This window comes from Gorilla gorilla, chromosome 19, assembly GCF_029281585.2.
Source record: "Gorilla gorilla gorilla isolate KB3781 chromosome 19, NHGRI_mGorGor1-v2.1_pri, whole genome shotgun sequence".
Classification (NCBI taxonomy): Eukaryota; Metazoa; Chordata; class Mammalia; order Primates; family Hominidae; genus Gorilla; species Gorilla gorilla.
Genome location: NC_073243.2, coordinates 20,709,023 through 20,731,668, shown reverse-complemented (window position 1 = coordinate 20,731,668; position 22,646 = coordinate 20,709,023). Strand labels below are relative to the sequence as shown.

The 22,646-nt window shown below is 41.4% G+C and overlaps 1 protein-coding gene across 9 annotated transcripts in view; it reads left to right on the top strand.

The window, feature by feature from the left end:
- The window catches only part of NLRP1 (NLR family pyrin domain containing 1), a 117,485-nt gene that overhangs the window by 35,762 nt on the left and 59,077 nt on the right, over positions 1-22,646 (top strand). For all 9 annotated transcript variants that reach the window (XM_063700555.1, XM_063700554.1, XM_055367285.2 and 6 more), the window contains 2 exons: positions 574-750; positions 1,358-1,561. In XM_063700555.1, the coding sequence (XP_063556625.1) occupies positions 574-750; positions 1,358-1,561 (381 nt within the window). The remainder of the gene's footprint in view (positions 1-573; positions 751-1,357; positions 1,562-22,646) is intronic.

Below are 22,646 nucleotides of genomic sequence, written 5' to 3'. Positions count from 1 at the left end.
CACGGACTTGGGAGTCAGGCACTATCACCAGTCCTGGCACTATCACCCTGGGCCAATCACTTCACTGCTCTCTGCCTATTTCTCTATCTGCAAAATGGGAGAGTGAGAGCCCGCCTCCCTGGGCTGTGTGAGGGTTAAAAGAGATCATCCAGGTTAAACATTTAGCACAGAGTCTGATATACAGTAAGTGCTCAGTAAATAAGATCTCCCATTGCTGTTGTTGCTGCTGCTGCTGCTGCTGTTATTATTACTATTAGCCACCCTGGGTTGCAGATGCCGTTGGCCCAATAAAGCACAGCTGAGGCTCAGTAGGAGTAGTGATTTACACAGGGAGATAGTCAGGACCAAGACAGATATGCAAATTTCCTGATCCTAGATCAGGATTTTTTGCCTAGCAGTATCTATAAGAACATCATTCTTCAGACAAGCCTCTAGAGGAAGTTGTAGAGGGCTGCAGCGGGTTCACTGGTGTATCCTGACCTCTCTTGGTTGAGAGAGGAGACCAGCTCAGTTCCCTGGTACCTGCCCCTGCCCCTCTGATGTGTCTCCAACCTCTTTGTCTCTTTCCTGTAGGCCACTCTCCCTCATTCCCCTACAGCCCAAGTGAACCCCACCTGGGGTCTCCCAGCCAACCCACCTCCACCGCAGTGCTGATGCCCTGGATCCATGAATTGCCAGCGGGGTGCACCCAGGGCTCAGAGAGAAGGGTTTTGAGACAGCTGCCTGACACATCTGGACGCCGCTGGAGAGGTGAGGCTTGCTGAGTCAGGCCGACAGCCCTGGGTGGAGCTGTGAATCAGCTGGTGGGCCCCACCCAGAGGATCATGTCTGTGCATGGGGACCTGACATGGGGGACAGTAGAGGAAGGATAGGGGAGCCAGGATGGGCTGTGAGAGGTAGGCCTGAAATTGATCTTTCAGGGACCTTCCGGTGCTGAGATTGCATCCCTCCCCATGTGGCAGATGGGGAAGCTGAGACCCATGTGGGTCAGGCAATGAGTCTTCCCCAACTGGGTGCCCAACTCGTGACATGGTCCTTGCCCGAGAACTCAGCTCATAATATTGATGGGCTCTGAAGATCCTTAGGGTCAGGGTGGTCCAGAAGTTCCAAGGAGGACTCTGTTTTCCAGACAGACCCCAAGAAGAGGCTAGGCTTAGTCCTCAGCCCAAGCCAGCTGCCTCACATGACTTCTCTCTTCACTACTAAGAGAATAAAATTGTCCCTCTACTTCAACATGGTTTTCAAAATAATATTATTAAGACCCATCTCTCAGGACTGTTATGAGAGTTTAAAATATATGCACCTAAAAGAAAATAAATGTTCAGTAAATGGTTATTTTTCTTTTCATTCCCCCCAGAAATCTCTGCCTCACTCCTCTACCAAGCTCCTCCAAGCTCCCCAGACCATGAGTCTCCAAGCCAGGAGTCACCCAACGCCCCCACATCCACAGCAGTGCTGGGGAGCTGGGGATCCCCACCTCAGCCCAGCCTAGCACCCAGAGAGCAGGAGGCTCCTGGGACCCAATGGCCTCTGGATGAAACGTCAGGAATTTATTACACAGGTGAGACCCTACTGAGCTCCTGGTGGGGTGGTGAGGTGGGAGAGGCAAATGTATGGACAAAGAGTCCCCTGGGGACCAGGTTGGCAGGCTAAGCAGAGGTTCTGGAAAACATCTGAAATTTCCCTCAGGAAATCCCACCCTTGGAGCCTCTCCACTGGTCCAAGGCACTGTTTCCAGGAGGCACCTGGACATTAAAATACAGATGTGTTACCCAGCACATCTGGGGGACAACAGAGCAAGGAGGGGGGAGCCTGGATGGGGTTACACATCACCTGGTTTACTGGACAGGGCACTGGCCTGGGGTCAGGAGAGTTGGGTTCAATTTCCACTGAGCTCCTCACCCCACAAGTGGCCTACAGCTAGTCCCATGCCCATCAGTGCTCACTGGACACTCTCTGGGTTAGACCATGTCCAGGGCTTTATGTGTACATTGGACTTAAATTTTACAACCACTCTGTGAGATAAATATTGCTATTATCATACCCTGGAGATGAGAAAACCAAGGATTAAAAAGATAGTCTCACAGTTAGTACTAGCAAAGATGGAATTCAGCCTTCACTTTCTCTCACGCAGCAATCCACACTTTTAACTCTTACACAGGGAGTGCCCTCATCTGGGCAATGAGGACAGTCATACTAAAGCCACAGGTACAGAGGCTCCTGATGCCACAGGTTCCTTAACCACTGAACCATGCTGCCTCTCAATGCCGGAGGATGCCTCCTTTGAAATCTGAGAGGTTTTAAGTTAAAAGGATTTCTTCTGCACCCAGCAAGGAGTGAACTTGTAGATTTTGTGGTCGTATATGGCCTAGGCTCAAAGTATATCAGTTTACTTAATTACTCACACCACTTGCCATTCAAAAAAAGAAGCCATGTAACAAACCTGCACATATACCGCGTGAGTCTAAAATAAAAAATAAATAAACTCATATTTTAAAAATCTTGATAGGGTATATACGGAAAGATCAACATTCGAGTTAAACTAAGGAAAACAGAAAGTCAAGAAAGGAAGATTCTAATACTTTAAGTTGTTTCTTTCTATATTTGAGAATCACAAAGATAACTTTTTCTCAGAATTATTTTGTGAATTAAAAAATCCAAACAATAAAGACAATTAAAACTGAAAAACAGAAAAGAAGGAAGATAGGAAGAATATAAAGACATATCAGAGCCATCTATAGAAGCATAAAAATGCAGTAACTTTAAAAGTGAAAAAAACAAGTATGAAAACCACAAAGACTAACTCATTGCTATAAATAAAGTTTCCATCAATTGTGGGCATTCTAGCAACACTGGCAAAAGGGGAAATATAATGGGTTACACAATACCTGTTACTCAATAGAAAAGACCAATGCAAGGGAAATAACATTTTTCCCTGATTCTAAATTCTAAGGGAATTCTTCAAATAGGGAACTTAAAAAAAAAAAACAACAAACTTTTATTTTAGTTTCAGAAACGCACATGCAGGTTTGTTATATAGGTAAGTTATGTGTCACAAGTGTTTGGTGTACAGATTATCTTGTCGCCCAGGTAATAAGCATGGTACCTGTTAGGTTGGGTTTTTTGTTTGTTTTTGTTTTTGTTTTTGTTTTTTGTTTGTTGTTTTTTGTTCTTTTTTTTTTTTTGAGACAGAGTCTTGCTTGGTCACCCAGGCTGGAGTGCAGTGGCGTGATCTCCACTCACTGCAAGCTCTGCCTACCGGGTTCACGCCATTCTCCTGCCTCAGCCTCCCGAGTCGCTGGGACTACAGGTGCCCGCCACGAAGCCCTGCTAATTTTTTGTATTTTTAGTAGAGATGGGGTTTCACCGTGTTAGTCAGGCTGGTCTCGAACTCCTGATCCGAGGTGATCCACCCACCTCAGCCACCCAAAGTGCTAGGATTACAGGTGTGAGCCACCGCGCCCGGCCCGGTAGTTTTTTAATCCTTACCCTTCTCCCACTCTTCACTCTCAAAAGGTCCTAGTGTCTATCGTTCCTTTTATGTGTCCATGTGTACGCAATGTTTACCTCTAACTTATGAATGAGAACATGCGGTATTTCGTTGTCTGTTCCTGTGTTAGTTCACTTATAATGCTCTCCAGCTCCATCCAAGTTGCTGCAAAGGCATGACCTCATTCATTTTTATGGCTGTGTAGTATTCCGTGTGTAAATGTACCACATTTTCTTTAGCAGTATGGTTGATTCCATACTGGTGCTATTGTGACTAGTGCTGCAATAAACATACATGTACATGCATCTTTATGGTAGAATGATCTACATTCCTTTGGGTATATACCCAATAATGGGATTGCTAGATTGAATGATAGTTCAGAGTTCTTTGGGAAATCGCCAAATTGCTTTCCACAGTGGCTGAACTAATTTACATTCTTACCAGCAGTGTATAAGTGTTCCTGTTTCTCTGCAATCTCACCAATATCTGTTATTTTTTGACTTTTAAATTATAGCCATTCTGACTGGTGTAGAATAGTATCTCATTATGGGTTTGATTTGCATTTTTCTTTTTTTTTTTTTTTCCAGAGAAGGTCTCTTTTTTTATTCTATTCTGGCCTTCAACTGATGGAATGAGAGCCACCCACATCAGGGAGAGTGATCTTCTTTTTTTTTTTTTTTTTTTAATACTTTAAGGTCTAGGGTACATGTGCACAACATGCAGGTTTGTTACATGTGTATACATGTGCCATGCTGGTGTGCTGCACCCATTAACTCATCATTTACATTAGGTATATCTCCTAATGCTATCCCTCCCCCCTCCCCCAACCCCACGACAGGCCCCAGTGTGTGATGTTCCCCTTCCTGTGTCCAAGTGTTCTCATTGTTCATTTCCCACCTATGAGTGAGAACATGCAGTGTTTGGTTTTTTGTCCCTGCAATAGTTTGCTGAGAATGATGGTTTCCAACTTCATCCATTTCCCTACAAAGGACATGAACTCATCATTTTTTATGGCTGCATAGTATTCCATGGTGTATATGTGCCACTTTTTCTTAATCCAGTCTATCATTGATGGACATTCGGGTTGGTTCCAAGTCTTTGCTATTGTAAATAGTGCCACAATAAACATACGTGTGCATGTGTCTTAATAGCAGCATGATTTATAGTCCTTTGGGTATATACCCAGTAATGGGATGGCTGGGTCAAATGGTATTTCTAGTGAATTGCCACACTGTCTTCCACAATGGTTGAACCAGTTTACAGTCCCACCAACAGTGTAAAAGTGTTCCTATTTCTCCACATCCTCTCCAGCACCTGTTGTTTCCTGACTTTTTAATATTCACCATTCTAACTTGTATGAGATGGTATCCCATTGTGGTTTTGATTTGCATTTCTCTGATGGCCAGTGATGATGAGCATTTTTTCATGTGTTTTTTGGCTGCATAAATGTCTTCTTTTGAGAAGTGTCTGTTCATATCCTTCACCCACTTTTTGATGGAGTTGTTTGTTTTTTTCTTGTAAATTTGTTTGAGTTCTTTGTAGATTCTGGATATTAGCCCTTTGTTAGATGAGCAGATTGCAAAAATTTTGTCCCATTCTGTAGGTTGCCTGTTCACTCTGATGGTAGTTTATTTTGCTGTGCAGAAGCTCTTTAGTTTAATTAGATCTCATATGTCAATTTTGGCTTTTGTTGCCATTGCTTTGAATGTTTTAGACATGAAGTCCTTGCCCATGCCTATGTCCTGAATGGTATTGCCTAGGTTTTCTTCTAGGGTTTTTATGGTTTTAGGTCTGATATTTAAGTCTTTAATCCATCTTGAATTAATTTTTGTATAAGGTGTAAGGAAGGGATCCAGTTTCAGCTTTCTACATATGGCTAACCAGTTTTCCCAGCACCATTTATTAAATAGGGAATCCTTTACCCATTTCTTGTTTTTGTCAGGTTTGTCAAAGATCAGATGGTTGTAGATGTGTGGTATTATTTCTGAGGGCTCTGTTCTGTTCCATTGGTCTATATCTCTGTTTTGGTACCAGTACCATGCTGTTTTGGTTACTGTAGCCTTGTAGTATAGTTTGAAGTCAGATAGCATGATGCCTCCAGCTTTGTTCTTTTGGCTTAGGATTGTCTTGGAAGTGCAGGCTCTTTTTTGGTTCCATATGAACTTTAAAGTAGTTTTTTCCAATTCTGTGAAGAAAGTCATTGGTAGCTTGATGGGGATGGCATTAAATCTATAAATTACCTTGGGCAGTATGGCCATTTTCATGATATTGATTCTTCCTATCCATGAGCATGGAATGTTCTTCCATTTGTTTGTGTCCTCTTTTATTTCATTGAGCAGTGGTTTGTAGTTCTCCTTGAAGAGGTCCTTCACATCCTTTGTAACTTGGATTGCTAGGTATTTATTCTCTTTGAAGCAATTGTGAATGCGAGTTCACTCAAGATTTGGCTCTCTGTTTGTCTGTTATTGGTGTGTAAGAATGCTTGTGACTTTTGCACATCGATTTTGTATCCTGAGACTTCGCTAAAGTTGTTTATCAGCTTAAGGAGATTTTGGGCTGAGACAATGGGGTTTTCTAAATATACAATCATGTCATCTGCAAACACGGACAATTTGACTTCCTCTTTTCCTAATTGAATACCCTTTATTTCTTTCTCCTGCCTGATTGCCCTGGCCAGAACTTCCAACACTATGTTGAATAGGAGTGGTGAGAGAGGGCATCCCTGTCTTGTGCCAGTTTTCAAAGGGAATGCTTCCAGTTTTTGCCCATTCAGTATGATATTGGCTGTTGGTTTGCCATAAATAGCTCTTATTATTTTGAGATACATCCCATCAATACCTAATTTATTGAGGGTTTTTAGCATGTAGGGCTGTTGAATTTTGTCAAAGGCCTTTTCTGCATATATTGAGATAATCATGTGGTTTTTGTCTTTGGTTGTGTTTATATGCTGGATTGCATTTATTGATTTGTGTATGTTGAACCAGCCTTAGCATCCCAGGGATGAAGCCCACTTGATCATGCTGGATAAGCTTTTTGATGTGCTGCTGGATTCGATTTGCCAGTATTTTATTGAGGATTTTTGCATCAATGTTCATCAGGGATATTGATCTAAAATTCCTTTTTTTTTGTTGTGTCTCTGCCAGGCTTTGGTATCAGGATGATGCTTGCCTCGTAAAATGAGTTAGGGAGGATTCCTTCTTTTTCTATTGATTGGAATAGTTTCAGAAGGAATGGTACCAGCTCCTCCTTGTACCTCTGGTAGAATTTGGCTGTAAATCCGTCTGGATTGGTAGGCTATTAATTATTGCCTCAATTTCAGAGCCTGTTATTGGTCTATTCAGGGATTCAACTTCTTCCTGGTTTAGTCTTGGAAGGGTGTATGTGTCCAGGAATGTATCCATTTCTTCTAGATTTTCTAGTTTATTTGCGTAGAGGTGTTTATAGTATTCTCTGATGGTAGTTTGTATTTCTGTAGGATCGGTGGTGATATCCCCTTTATCATTTCTTATTGCGTCTATTTGATTCTTCTCTCTTTTCTTCTTTATTCGTCTTGCTAGCGGTCTATCAATTTTGTTGATCTTTTCAAAAAACCAGCTCCTGGATTCATTGATTTTTTGAAGGGTTTTTTTGTGTCTCTGTCTCCTTCAGTTCTGCTCTGATCTTAGTTATTTCTTGCCTTCTGCTAGCTTTTGAATGTGTTTGCTCTTGCTTCTCTAGTTCTTTCTATTGTGATGTTAGGGTGTCAATTTTAGATCTTTCCTGCTTTCTCTTGTGGGCATTTAGTGCTATAAATTTCCCTCTACACACTGCTTTAAATGTGTCCCAGAGATTCTGGTATGTTGTGTCTTTGTTCTCATTGGTTTCAAAGAACATCTTTATTTCTGCCTTCATTTCGTTATGTACCCAGTAGTCATTCAGGAGCAGGTTGTTCAGTTTCCATGTAGTTGAGCAGTTTTGAGTGAGTTTCTTAATCCTGAGTTCTAGTTTGATTGCACTGAATGGTCTGAGAGACAGTTTGTTATAATTTCTGTCCTTTTACATTTGCTGAGGAGTGCTTTACTTCCAACTATGTGGTCAATTTTGGAATAAGCGCAATGTGTGCTGAGAAGAATATATATTCTGTTGATTTGTGGTGGAGAGTTCTGTAGATGTCTATTAGGTCCCTTGGTGCAGAGCTGAGTTCAATTCCTGGATATCCTTTTTAACTTTCTGTCTCGTTGATCTGTCTAATGTTGACAGGGGGGTGTTAAAGTCTCCCATTATTATTGTGTGGGAGTCTTAAGTCTCTTTGTAGGTCTCTAAGGTCTTGCTTTATGAATCTGGGTGATCCTGTATTGGGTGCATATATATTTAGGATAGTTAGCTCTTCTTGTTGAACTGATCCCTTTACCATTATGTAATGGCCTTCTTTGTCTCTTTTAGTCTTTGTTGGTTTAAAGTCTGTTTTATCCGAGACTAGGATTGCAACCCCTGCCTTTTTTTGTTTTCCATTTGCTTGGTAGATCTTCCTCCATCCCTTTATTTTGAGCCTATGTGTGTCTCTGCACGTGAGATGGGTTTCCTGAATACAGCACACTGATGGGTCTTGACTCTTTATCCCATTTCCCTGTCTGTGTCTCTTAATTGGAGCATTTAGCCCATTTACATTTAAGGTTAATATTGTTATGTGTGAATTTGATCCTGTCATTATGATGTTAGCTGGTTATTTTGCTCATAAGTTGATGCAGTTTCTTCCTAGCATCGGTGGTCTTTACAGTTTGGCATGTTTTTGCAGTGGCTGATACCGGTTGTTCCTTTCCATGTTTATTGCTTCCTTCAGGAACTCTTTTAGGGCAGGCCTGGTGGTGACAAAATCTCTCAGCATTTGCTTGTCTGTAAAGGATTTTATTTCTCCTTCACTTATGAAGCTTAGTTTGGCTGGATATGAAATTCTGGGTTGAAAATTCTTTTCTTTAAGAAAGTTGAATATTGCCGGGCGTGGTGACTCACGCCTGTAATCCCAGCATTTTGGGAGGCCGAGATGGGCAGACCATGAGGTCAGGAGATCGAGACCATCCTGGCTAACATGGTGAAACCCCATCTCTACTAAAAAATACAAAAAAAATTAGCTGGGTGTGGTGGCGGGCACCTATAGTCCCAGCTGCTCAGGAGGCTAAGGCAGGAGAATGGCATGAACCTGGGAGGTGGAGCTTGCAGTGAGCCAAGGTCACGCCACTGCACTCCAGCCTGGGTGACAGAGCGAGACTCCATCTCAAAAAAAAAAAAAAAAAAAAAGAATGTTGAATATTGGCCCCCACTCTCTTCTGGCTTGTAGAGTTTCTGCCGAGAGTTCCACTGTTAGTCTGATGGGCTTCCCTTTGTGGGTAACCCGACCTTTCTCTCTGGCTGCCCTTAACATTTTTTCCTTCATTTCAGCTTTGGTGAATCTGACAATTATGTGTCTTGGAGTTGCTCTTCTTAAGGAGTATCTTTGTGGTGTTCTCTGTAGCTCCTGAATTTGAATGTTGGCCTGCATTTCTAGGTTGGGGAAGTTCTCCTGGATAATATCCTGCAGAGTGTTTTCCAACTTGGTTCCATTCTCCCCGTCACTTTCAGGTACAACAATCAGATGTAGATTTGGTCTTTTCACATAGTCCCATATTTCTTGGAGGCTTTGTTCGTTTCTTTTTACTCTTTTTTCTCTAAACTTCTCTTCTTCCTTCATTTCATTCATTTGGTCTTCAATCACTGATACCCTTTCTTCCAGTTGATCGAATTGGCTACTGAAGCTTGTGCATTCTTCACGTAGTTCTCGTGCCATGGTTTTCAGCTCCATCAGGTCATTTAAGGACTTCTCTACACTGATTATTTTAGTTAGCCATTTGTCTAATCTTTTTTCAAGGTTTTTAGCTTCTTTGTGATGGATTCGAACTTCCTCCTTTAGCTCGGAGAAGTTTGATCTTATGAAGCCTTCTTCTCTCAACTCATCAAAGTCATTCTCCGTCCAGCTTTGTTCCATTGCTGGCGAGGAGCTACGTTCCTTTGGAGGGGGAGAGGTGCTCTGATTTTTAGAATTTTCAGCTTTTCTGCTCAGTTTTTTCCCCTTCTTTGTGGTTTTATCTACCTTTGGTCTTTGATGATGGTGACATAAAGATTGGGTTTTGGTGTGGATGTCCTTTCTGTTTGTTAGTTTTCCTTCTAACAGTCAGGACCCTCAGCTGCAGGTCTGTTGGAGTTTGCTGGAGGTCCACTCCAGACCTCGTTTGCCTGGGTATCAGCAGCAGAGGCTGCAGAACAGCGAATATTGCTAAACAGCAAATGTTGCTGCCTGATCCTTCCTCTGGAAGCTTCGTCTCAGAGAGGTAGATGGCTGTGTGAGGTGTCAGTCTGCCCCTACTTGGGGGTGCTTCCCAGTTAGGCTACTCGGGGGTCAGGTACCCACCTGAGGAGGCAGTCTGTCTGTTCTCAGATCTCAAACTCCGTGCTGGGAGAACCGCTGCTCTCTTCAAAGCTGTCAAACAGGGACATTTAAGTCTGCAGAGGTTTCTGCTTCCTTTTGTTCGGCTATGCCCTGCCCCCAGAGGTGGAGTCTACAGAGGCAGGCAGGCCTCCTTGAGCTGCAGTGGGTTCCACCCAGTTCAAGCTTCCCAGCTGCTTTGTTTACCTACTCAAGCCTCAGCAATGGTGGGCACCCCTCCCCCCGCCTCGCTGCCGCCTTGCTGTTCAATCTCAGACTGCTGGCTAGCAGTAAGTGAGGCTCCGTGGATATGGGACCCTCTGAGCCATGAGCGGGATATAATCTCCTGGTGTGCCGTTTGCAAAGACCATTGGAAAAGCGCAGTATTAGGGTGGGAGTGACCCAATTTTCCAGGTGCCATCTGTCACAGCTTCCCTTGGCTAGGAAAGGGAATTCCCTGACCCCTTGCACTTCCCAGGTGAGGCAATGCCTCGCCCTGCTTTGGCTCATGCTCGGTGGGCTGCACCCACTGTCCTGCACCCACTGTCTGACAGGCCCCAGTGAGATGAACCCGGTACCTCAGTTGGAAATACAGAAATCACCCATCTTCTGCGTTGCTCACCCTGGGAGTTGTAGACTGGAGCTGTTCCTATTCGGCCATCTTGGAACCACCCCAATTTGCATTTTTCTAATAATAAGTGATGTTGAGCATTTTTTCATATGCTGTTGGCCATGTGTATGTCTTCTTTTGAAGAGTCTATTGGTGTCCTTTGTCCACTTTTTTTTTTTTTTTTTTGAGACAAAGTATCACACTGTCATCCAAGCTGGAATGCAGTGGTGAGATCTCTGCTCATTGCAACCTCCACCTCACGGGCTCAAGGGATTCTCCTGCCTCACCCTCCCAAGTAGCTGGGATTACAGGTGTGTACCACTACGCCCAGCTAATTTTTGTATTTTTTAGTAGAGATGGTCTGTTGGCCAGGCTGGTCTCGAATTCCTCACCTCAAGTGATCTGCCCACCTCAGTCCCCAAAGTGGTAGGATTACAGGCATGAGCCACCATGCCTGGCCATTTGTCCACTTTTTAATGGGATTGTTTTTGGCTTGTTAATGTGTTTAAGTTCCTTATAGATTCTGGATATTCCAACTTTGTCAGATGGGTAGTTTGCAAATATTTTCTCCCATTCTGTGGGTTGTCTATTTACTTTGTGGGTAGTTTCTTTTGCTGTGCAGAAGTTCTTTAGTTTAATTAGGTCCCATTTGTCAATTTTTGTTTTCATTGCAATTGTTTTTGGCATCTTCCTCATGAAATTTTTGCCAGGACCTATGTTCAGAATAGTATTTCCTAAGTTTTCTTCAAGGGTTTTTAAAGTTCTAGGTTTTACGTTTAAGACTTTCATCCATCTTCCATTGATCTTTGTATATAGTATCAGGAAGGGGTCCAGTTTCAGTCTTCTGCATATGGCTAGCCAGTTATCTCAGCATCACTTATTGAATAGGGAATCCTTTCCCCGTTGCTTGTTTTTGTCAACATTATCAAAGATCAGATGGTTGTAGATACACAGCTTTATTTCTGGGCATTTTATTCTGTTCCATTGGTCTATGTGTCTGTTTTTGTACCAGTAGCATGCCGTTTTGGTTACTGTTGCCTTGTAGTATAGTTTAAAAATAGGTAATGTGATGCCTCCAGATTTGTTATTTTTTACTTAGAATTGCTTTGGCTATTTGGGCTGTTTTTTGGTTCCATATTAATTTTAGAATTTCTTTCTCATTATGTGAAGAATGTCATTGGTTGTTTGCTAGGAATAGCATTGAATCTGTAAATTGCTTGGAGTAGTATGGCCATTTTAACAATATTGATTATTCCTATTCATGAGCATGGAATGTTTTCCATTTGTGTGTGTATCATCTCTGATTTCTTTCAGCAGTGTTTTGTAGTTCTTGCTATAGAGATCTTTCACAATCCTGGTTAGATGTATTCCTGGGTACTTTTTTGTGGCTATTGTGAATGGGATTGCATTCTTGATTTGGTGCTTATTGCACAATGTTACATAATACTTGTTACCCAATAGAAGAAATTGATTTTGTATCCTGAAACTTTGCTGAAGTTGTTTATTAGATCTAGCAGATTTGGGACAGAGACTAGGAGGTTTTCTAGGTATAAAATCATAACATCTGCAAACAGAGATACTTTGACTTCCTCTCCTCCTATTTGGATGTCTTTTACTTCTTTCTCTTACCTGATTGCTCTGGGTAGGACTTCTAGTACTATGTTGAATAGATGGTGAGAATGAGCATCCTTGTCTTGTTCTGGTTCTCAAGGAGAATACTTCCAGCTTTTGCCCATTCAGTGTGATGTTGGCTGTGGTTTTGTCATAAATGGCCCTTATTATTTTGAGGTATGCTCCTTCAATGTCTAGTTTGTTGAGAGTTTTAACATTGAAGGATGTTGAATTTTATCAAATGCTTTTTCTGCATCTCTTGAAATGATCATGTGGGGGCTTTTTTACTTCTATTTATGTGATAGATCACATTTATTGATTTGCATATGTTGAATCAAACATGCATCCCAGAGATAAAACCTATCTGGTTGTGGTGAATTCGCTTTTTGACGTGCTGCTGGATTCAGTTTGCTAGTATTTTGCTGAAGATTTTTGCACCTATATTCATCACAGATATTGTCCTTAAGTTATCTTCTTTTCTTGTGTCTCTGCCAGATTTCGGTATCAGAATGATACCAAACTCATAGAATGATACCTAACTCATAGAATGAGTTAGAGAGGAGTCCCCTCCTCCTCAATTTTTTGGAATAGTTTCAGTAGAAATTGTACGAGCTCTTCTTTATGTGTCTGGTAGAATCCAGCTGTGAATCTCTCTGGTCCTGGCCTTTTTCTGGTTGTTAGAATTTTTATTACTGATTCAATTTTAGAACTCGTTATTGCTCTGTTCAGAGTTTTAATTTCTTCCTGGTTCAGTCCTAGGAATTTATTTCTTGTAGGTTTTTCTAGTTTCTGTATATAGAGGTGTTCGTAATAGTCTCTGAGGGTTTTTTATATTTCCACGGGGTCAATGGTAATGTCCTCTTTGTCATTTCTGGTTGTGTTTATTTGGATCTTCTGTCTTTTTTTTTCTTTATTAGTCTAGCTAGTGGTCTATCGATCTTATTTATTCTTCCAAAGAATGAACTTTTGGTTTTGTTGATCTTTTGTATGGTTTTTTCCATCTCAATTTTATTCAGTTCAGCTCTGATTTTGGTTATTTCTTGTCTTCTGCTAGCTTTGGGATTGATCTTGCTCTTGTTTTTCTAATTCTTCTATTTGTGATGTTAGGTTGCTAATTTGAGATTTTTCTAACTTTTTGATATGGGCATTTACTGCTATAAACTTTCTACTGCTTTATCTGTGTCCCAGAGAATTGGCATATTGTATCTTTGTTCTCATTGGTTTCAAAGAATTTCTTTATTTCTGCCTTAATTTCATTGTTTACCCAAAAGCCACTCAGGAGCAGGTTGTTTAATTTCCATGAATTGTATGGTTCTGAGCCATCTTCTTAGTACTGATTTTTTTTAATTGTGCAGTGGTCCAAGAGTGTGGCTGGTATGATTTGGGTTTTTTAAAATTTGCTGATAACTTTTTATGGCAGATTGTGTGGTTGATTTTACAGTATATGCCATGTGCAAATGAGAAGAATATATATTCTGTTGTTTGGGGTGGAGAGTTCTGTAGATGTCTCTTAGGCCCATTTGGTCAAGTGTCGAATTTAGGTCCCAAATATCTTTGTTAGTATTCTGCCTTGATGATCTGTTCAATACTGTCAGTGGGTGAAGTCTCCCATTATTACTATATGGTTATCTAAGTCTCTTCATCAGTCTCTAAGAACTCGTCTTATGAATCTGGGTGCTCCTGTATTGGGTGCATATATATTCCTGATAGTTAAGTCTTCTTGTTGAATTGAACCCTTTATTATTATGTGATGCCTTTCTTTGTCTTTTTTGATCGATGTTGATTTGAAGTCTGTTTTGTGTGAAATTAGAATGGCAATCCGTGCTTTTGTTTGTTTTCCATTTGCTTGGTAGATTTTTCCCCATCCCTTTACTTTGAGCCTATGAATGTCATTGCATGTGAGATGGATCTCTTGAAGACAGTATCCAGTTGGGCCATGCTTCTTTATTGAACTTGCCACTCTGTGCCTTTTAATGGGAGCATTTAGCCCATTTACATTCGGATTAATATCGATGTGTGTGAGTTTAATCCTGTCATCATGTTGTTAGCTGATTATTTTGCAGACTTGATTTTGTAGTTGCTTGATAGTATCAATGGACTGTGTACTTTAGTGTGTTTTATGGTGGCCAGTGATGGTCTTTTGTTTCCATATTTAGCACTCCCTTAAGAACTTCTTGTAAGGCAGGTCTGGTGGTAATAAATTCCCTTAGCATTTGCTTGTCTGAAAAGGATCTTATTTCTCCTTCGCTTATAAGGCTTAGTTTGGCTGTATATGAAATTCTTGGTTGGAGCACAGTCATAGTGGTGGTGGCCATGGGGGCGCTTGTGTCACTTTTTAATGAGGTTAAAGGTGGCTTTAGGTGGCTTAGAAGAGACAGAGACTGTATGTTTGGCAGAAGGTAAGGAAAGAGAACAAGAGTCTCTGCCTGGTAACCTAGATAATTCAACCAGATTTTGTCTAAGACTATTAAGGTGGTACCTCTATGACTGTGCAGGAACCACAGCATTACTGGGCTTAGGGTGCCCTCTAAAGCAGAAATGCCTTAGATCACAAAACTCAAGTCCTTTCAAATCTGGAAAGCCTTTCCAAAAAGGCTGCCTATAAAAAAGCCTGGACAGTGAAGACTACAATAAATGCTCAACTCTTCAATGCCCAGACACTGAAGAACATCTACTAGCATTAACACCATCCAGGAAAACATGACCTCACCATAAGGCATCAGGGACCAATTCTGGAGAAAGAGAGATATGTGACCTTTCAGACAGAATTCAAAATAGCTGTGTTGAGGAAATTCAAAGAAACTCAAGATAACACAGAGAAGGAATTCAGAATTCTAGCAGATAAATGTAATAAAGAGATTGAAATAATTAAAAAGAATCAAACAGAAATTCTGGAGCTGAAAAAATTCAATTTGCATACTGAAGAATGCATCAGAGTCCTTTCATAGCAGAATGGATCCAGCAGAAGAAAGAATTAGTGAGCTTGAAGACAGGCTATTTGAAAATACACAGAAGGGACAAAAGAAAAAAGAATAAAAAAAACAATGAAACACACCTGCAGGATCTAGAAAATAGCCTCAAAATGGCAAATCTAAGAGTTATTGGCCTTAGGGAGGAGGTAGTGAAAGAAATAGGAGTAGAAGTTTTATTCAAAGGGATAAGAGAAAATTTCCCAAACCTAGAGAAAGATATCCAAGTACAAGAAGGTTTTAGAACACCGAGTAGATTTAACCCAAAGTAGACTACCTCAAGGCATTTAATAATCAAACTCCCAAAGGTCAAGGATAAAGAAAGGATCTTAAAAGCAGCAAGAGAAAAGAAACAAGTAACATACTATGGAGTTCCAATACATCTGGCAGCAGACTTTTCATGGAAACCTTACAGGCCAGGAGAGAGTGGTATGACATATTTAAAGTTCTGAAGGAAAGAAAACTTTTACCCTAAATAGTATATCTGGTGAAAATATCTTTCAAACGTGAAGGAGAAATAAAGATTTTCCCAAACAAAAGCTGAAGGATTTCATCAATACCAAACCCATCCTACAAGAAATGCTAAAAGGAGTACTTCAGTCAGAAAGAGAAGAACATTAATGAGCAATCATCACCTGAAGATAAGAAACTTACTCATAATAGTAAGTACACCGAAAAACACAGAATATTTTTACACTGTAACTGTGGTGTATAACCTCTCTTACCCTAAGCAGACAGACTAGATGATGAACCAATCAAAAATAATAACTACAACAACTTTTCAAGACACAGTCAGTAAAATAAGATATAAATAGAAACAACAAAAAGTTTAAAAAGCTGGGAAATGAAGTTAAGTTTTTATTAGTTTTCTTTCTGCCTGTTTGTTTATTTGTTTATCCAACTAGTGTTGTTATCAGATTAAAATAATGGATTATAAGATGGTATTTGCAAGCCTCATGGTAACCTCAAACCAAAAAACATAAAACGGATACACAAAAAATAAAAATCAAGAAACCAAATTATATCACCAGAGAAAATCATCTTCACTAGAGGAAGACAGGAATAAAAGAAAGAAGAGAAGATCACAAAACAAGCAGAAAACAACTAATAAAATGGCGGGAGTAAGTCCTTACTTATCAATAATAAGTAATGTAAATGGACTAAACTATCCAATCAAAAGACATAGACTGGCTGAATGAATGAAAAAACAAGAACCAATGATCTGTTCCCTACAAGAAACGCATTTCACCTATAAAGACACACATAAACAGAAAATAAAGTGATGGAAAAATATATTCCATGCCAGTGGAAAACAAAAAAGAGCAGAAGTCACTATACTTGTATCAGACAAAATAGATTTCAAAACAAAAACTATACAAAGAGAGACAAAGAAGGTCACTATATAATGATAATGGAGTCAATTCAGCAAGAGGAGATAACAATTTTAAATATATATGCACCCAACACAGGAACACCCAGATATGTAAAGGAAATATTATTAGAGCTAAAGAGAGAGATAGGCCTCAATACAATAATAGCTGGAGACTTTAACACCCCACTTTTAGCATTGGACGTATCTTCCAGACAGAAAATCAGCAAAGAAACATCAAACTTAATCTGCATTACAGACCAAATGGATCTAATAGATATTTACAGAACATTCCATCCAAGAGCTGCAGAATACACATTCTTTTCCTCAGCACATGGATCATTCTCAAGGATACACCATATATTAGCTCACAAAACAAGTCTTAAAACATTCAAAAAATTGAAATAATATCAAGCATCTTCTCTGACCACAATGCAATAAAATTAGAAATTAATAATAAGAGGAATTTAGAAAACTACATAAATACATGAAAATTAAACAATATGCTCCTGAATGACCAGTGGGTCAATGAAGAAATTAAGAACAAAATAAAGAAAGAAAAATTTCTTGAAACAAATGATCATGGAAACACAATATACCAAAACCTATGGGATATATTAAGAGAGAAGTTTATAGCTATAAGTGCCTACATCAAAAAAGAGGAAAAACTTCAAATAAACAATCTAATGATGCATCTTAAAGAACCAGAAAAGCAGGAACAAACCAAACCCACTATTAGTAGATGAAAAGAAATAACAAAGATCAGAGCAGAAATAAATGAAATTAAAAAGAAAAAATACAAAAAGATCAATGAAACAAAAAGTTGATTTTTTGAAAAGTTAAACAAAATCGACAAACCTTTAGCCAAGCTAAGAAAAAAAGAGAGAAGATCTAAATAAATAAAATCAGAAATGAAAAAGGAAACATTTCAACTGATATTGCAGAAATTCAAGGGATCATTAGTGGCTGCTATGAGCAATTATATGCCAATAAATTGGAAAATCTAGAAGAAATGGACAAATCTGTAGGTACATACAGCCTACCAAGACTGAACTAGGAAGAAATCCAAAACCTAAACAGAACAATAACAAGTAACAAGATGGAAGCCGTAATAAAAAGCCTTACAGTGAAGAAAAGCCAAGGACCGGATGGCTTCATTGCTGAAATTCTACCCAACATTTAAGAAGAACTAGTATCAGTCCTACTGAAACTACTCCGAAAAAATAGAGGAGGAAGGACTATTACCAGACTCATTCTCTGAGGCCAGTATTACCTTCATACCAAAACCAGACAAAAACACATCAAAAAATTGACTAAAAACTTAAATCTAAGACCTCAAACTATGAAGCTACTACAATAAAACATTGGGGAAAATCTCCAGGACATTGGTCTGCAAAGATTTCTTGAGCAATAACACACAAGCATAGGCAACCAAAGCAAACATGGACAAACAAGATCATGTCAAGTTAAAAAGCTTCTGCACAGTGAGGGATACAATAAACAAAGTGAAGAGACAACCCACAGAATGGGAGAAAGTATTTGCAAACTACCCTTCAGACAAGGGATTAATAACCAGAATATATAAGGAGCTCAAATGACTCTATAGGAAAAAATCTAAAATTCGATCAAAAAATAGTTAAAAGATTTGAATAGACGTTTCTCAGAAGAAGATATACAAATGGCAAACAGGCATATGAAAAGGCATTCAACATCACTGATAGTCAGAGAAATGCAAATGAAAACTGCAATATCACCTCACCCCAGCTAAAATGGCTTTTATCCAAAAGACAGGCAAGAACAAATTCTTGTGAGGGTGTGGAGAAAAGGAAACTCTCATACACTGTTGGTGGGAACGTAAATTAGTACAACCACTATGGAGAACAGTTTGGAGTTTCCTCAAAAAAACTAAAAATTGGCTGGGCGCAGTGGCTCATGCCTGTAATCCCAGCACTTTGGGAGGCCGAGGTGGGCAGATCACGAGGTCAGGAGATTGAGACCATCCTGGCTAACAAAGTGAAACCCCGTCTCTACTAAAAACACAAAAAATTAGCCAGGTGCGGTGGCGGGCACCTGTAGTCCCAGCTGCTCGGGAGGCTGAGGCAGCAGAATGGTGTGAACCCGGGAGGCGGAGCTTGCAGTGAGCCAAGATTGCGCCACTGCACTCCAGCCTGGGCAACAGAGCGAGACTCTGTCTAAAAAAAAAAAAAAAAAAAAAAAAAAAAAAACACTAAAAATTGAGCAATCTCACTGCAGGGTATACATTCAAAAGAAAGGCAGTCAGAATATCGAAGAGATACATGCACGTCTGTGTTTGTGGCAGCACTGTTTATAATAGCCGAGATTTGGAAGCAACCCAAGTGTCCATCAGCAGATGAACAGATACAGAAAATATGGTGCGTATACGTACTATTCAGCCATCAAAGAGAATGAGTCCCAGTCATTTGCAACAACACGGATGAAACTGGAGATTACGTTATGTGAAATAAGCCAGGCACAGGAAGACAAACATCACATGTTCTCACTTATTTGTGGGATCTAAAACTCAAATCAATTGAACTCATGGACATAGAGAGCAGAAAGATGGTTACCAGAAGCTGAGAAAAGTAGTGGGGGGCAAGAGGGAAAGGTGGGGATAGTTAGTGGGTACAAAAAAATAGAAAGAATGAATAAGACCCACTGTTTGATAGCACAATAGGGTGACTATAGTCAATAATAAATAAATTGTATATTTTTAATAACAAAGAATATAGTTGGATTGTTTATAACTCAAAGGATAAATGTTTGAGGAGCTGCATACCCCATTCTCCATGATGTGCTTATTTTACAGTGCTTGCTTGTATCAAACCATCTCATGTATCCCCATAAATACATACACCTACTACGTACCCACAAAATTTTTAAAAAATAATTTTAAAATTTTAGAAAAGAAAAGAAATTACTGGCTGGAATTTCTTTTCTTTAAGGATGCTGAATATAGGCCCCCAATCTCTTCTGCCTTGCAGGGCTTCTGCTGAAAAGTTCACTGTTAGCCTGATGAGGTTCCCTTTTTAGGTGACCTGCCCCTTCTGTCTCCAGCTGCCTTTATTGTTTTTTCTTTCACGTTGGCCTTGGAGAATCTGAGGACTTGGAGAATCTGAGAACTATGTGTTTTAGGGATGATTGTCTTGTATAGTATCTCACAAGGATTCTTTGCATTTCCTGAATTTAAATGTTGGCTTCTCTAGGGAGGTTGGGGAAACTTTTATGGACAATATCTTCAAATACATTTTCCAAGTTGCTGGCTTTCTCATGCTCTTTCAGGGATGCCAGTGAGTCATAGATTTGGTCTCTTTCCAAAATCCCATATTCCTCAGAGGTGTTGTTCATTTGTTTTTATTCTTTTTTATTTTTGTCTGACTGAGTTAATTTGGAGAACCAGTCTTCAGGCTCTGAGATTCTTTCCTCAGCTTCGTCTATCCTGTTGTTAATACTTGCTATTGTATTATGAAATTCTTGTAGTGAGATTTCCAGCTCTATCAGATCAGTTTGGTTCTTTCCTAAAATGACCATTTCGTCTTTCAGCTCCTGTATCATTTTATCGTATTCCTTAGATTGCTTGGACTGGATTTTGACTTTCTCCTGAATCTCAATGATCTTCATTCCTACTCATATTCTGAATTCTATGTCTGTCATTTCAGCCATTTCAGCCTGTTAAAATACCATTGCTGAGGCACTAGTGCACACGTCTGGAGATACGAAGACACTGGCTTTTTGAGTTACCAGAGCTCTTGAGCTGGTTCTTTCTCGTGTGTGTGGGCTGATGTTCCTTTAATCTTTGAAGTTGTCTTCCTTTGGATGGGGTTTTATTTTGTTTTTATCTTGTTTGAAGCCCTTGGGGGTTTGATTGTTGTATAAGGTGGATTCAGTCAACTGGCTTCGATTCTGGAAGATTTCAGGTGGCCAAGGCTCAGCTCAGCACTCCTGAGCTGCCTGCTCTAACTCTAGAAGGCTGGTACTGGGTCCCCAGCCTTTTCCTCTGGCCCCCTGGGGTTCAGAACCTGCTGCATTAGAGGGGCCAAGGTGTTCCCAGTCCGCTGGCCTCAACAGTCCGGTGGGGGTGCAGGCCAAAGTGCTTCCTTGTGGCAGTGCCAGCAGGATCTGTGCTCACTCGCACATGGCACCAGCCACAGTGGCATGGCAGGGTGCATGTGTGTTGGCTGGGGCAGGGCGCTGGTGGGAGCCTTTGCCTTAGTTTTCATGGAGCTGAATACTGCAAAACATTTTGGTGTTGTATTTTGGGGCCGCCATCCAGTAGGCAGTGCTTAAGAGTGATCACCAGGAGATACACTCTTACTCTGCTGCGTGGTTCTTCATGTTTCGGTACAGTTGGCAGTAGTGTTCTGTGTGTGTTGGGGACAGGGGGGTGACCTTCTCACTTAGTCCACTCCTGGGCCTTAGACGAGACCCTTCTGATTACTGGCTCCACACCTGCATTTCTTTTGTTGGGTGTTCTGGTAAACGGGGTTCCTTCAGGCAGGGGCCGTGGTTGGCAGACAGGCCGTATCCTTGCTGGGTCCGCCCTGCAGAGAGAGGCATACCTCACTCCTCCACCTCACTCCTCCACCAGCCTACAAACTCGGACATCTCACCTCTGTCAGTGATAAGAGAATGAGGGCTCTTCCCTGCTTGGCCATTGTCCAAACCAGCAAGTCCTGCTCAGCTAGGATCTGCAGAAGTGGGTGGGGTCACGTAATCAGCTGTCTGGGTGCTTCCCAGAGGAACAGGGGACGGCACCCACCCACAGAGTAGCGGGACTGCCGGGCTGGAAGCTCTAGCAGGTGTGGCCCATCTGGCTACCACAGGCAGACGTGGTTGGAGTCACCCACCCTGCCATCTGGGTGTTTCCCTGGGCAGTAACAGGAGGCTGCACCCCTCAGCCGGATTCAGACAGAATTAGGACCACTGCGCTGGAAGCTCTAGCAGACATGGCCTGCATGGCTAGGAGAGGCGGTGGTGGGTGGAGTCACCCGCCCTGCCTTCAGAGTGTTTCTCGGGGAACCGGGAGTTTGCCTCTGCTGGCTGAGTTCAGACAGAAGCAGACCGCTAGCAGACATTGCCCGCCTGGCTACCAGTGGCAGGGATGGGCAGAGTCACCCCCTCTGCTGTCCAAGTGGGGAACCTGAACAAAATAATATCCCAAAGAACAGTTTCATGGCAAGTATAAAAACCACATGGCATGCTTTTTGATCTATCAAGAGCAAAGGTAGGAAAACTTGTTTGAGTAAAAGACAAGATAGTAGGCTGGGTGCGGTGGCTCATGCCTGTAATCCCAGCACTTTGGGAGGCCGAGGCGGGCAGATCACGTGAGGTCAGGAGTTTGAGACCAGCATGGCCAACATGGTGAAACTCCATCTCTACAAAAATACAAAAATTAGCCGGCGTGATGGCGGGTACTTATAATCCCAGCTACTCGGGGGGCTGAGGCAGGAGAATCGCTTGACCCTGGGAGGCGGAGGTTGCGGTGAGCCGAGATCGTGCCACTGCACTCCAGCCTGGGTGACAAGAGAGAAACTCTGCCTCAAAAAAATAAATAAAATAAAATGAAATTCACCTAAGGAGAGAAGGGAGAGGCACTGAACATATTGTGAAGAAAAGAACAGAAGGGGTTGTAACTGTTGTTCTATTTGGAATCTGACTAAGATAGGAGCCTGAGGTCCCTCCCTGGGAAACAATGGTGTATATGAGCTCAGCTTCTCACAGGTCATGAGGTATCTTCCATCAGTCTCAGGTCGGGCTCGCCCGGAAGCCTGAGACCGGATTTGGTTGCAGGTGGCTTACTGGGGAGGTGATTTCTTGGACTCATCAACAAGAGAGAGAGGTGAGGCGGGGAAACCCAGGAAAGGTAGATTATGGAACAGGTTACCTTGTGAGCAACTGAGGCTCCATGCTGCTGCGGTTGTCTGGGAGACGGTGAGAACATGCCTGAGTGTTATCTGTCCTGGGGGCAAGGGACCCCATCTGTCATCCACTAAGGGCACCTCCTGGACTGGAGAACTATCCTCCAGTATTTCTGGCCCACCCGGCTTACAGGCAGAGAAAGAGCCCTCAGACAGATGACCACAGCTGTTGCCGAGGGACACCGTTGGCAGGTACTGCAATAGCAGGTGCTCGGGATGCTGTCA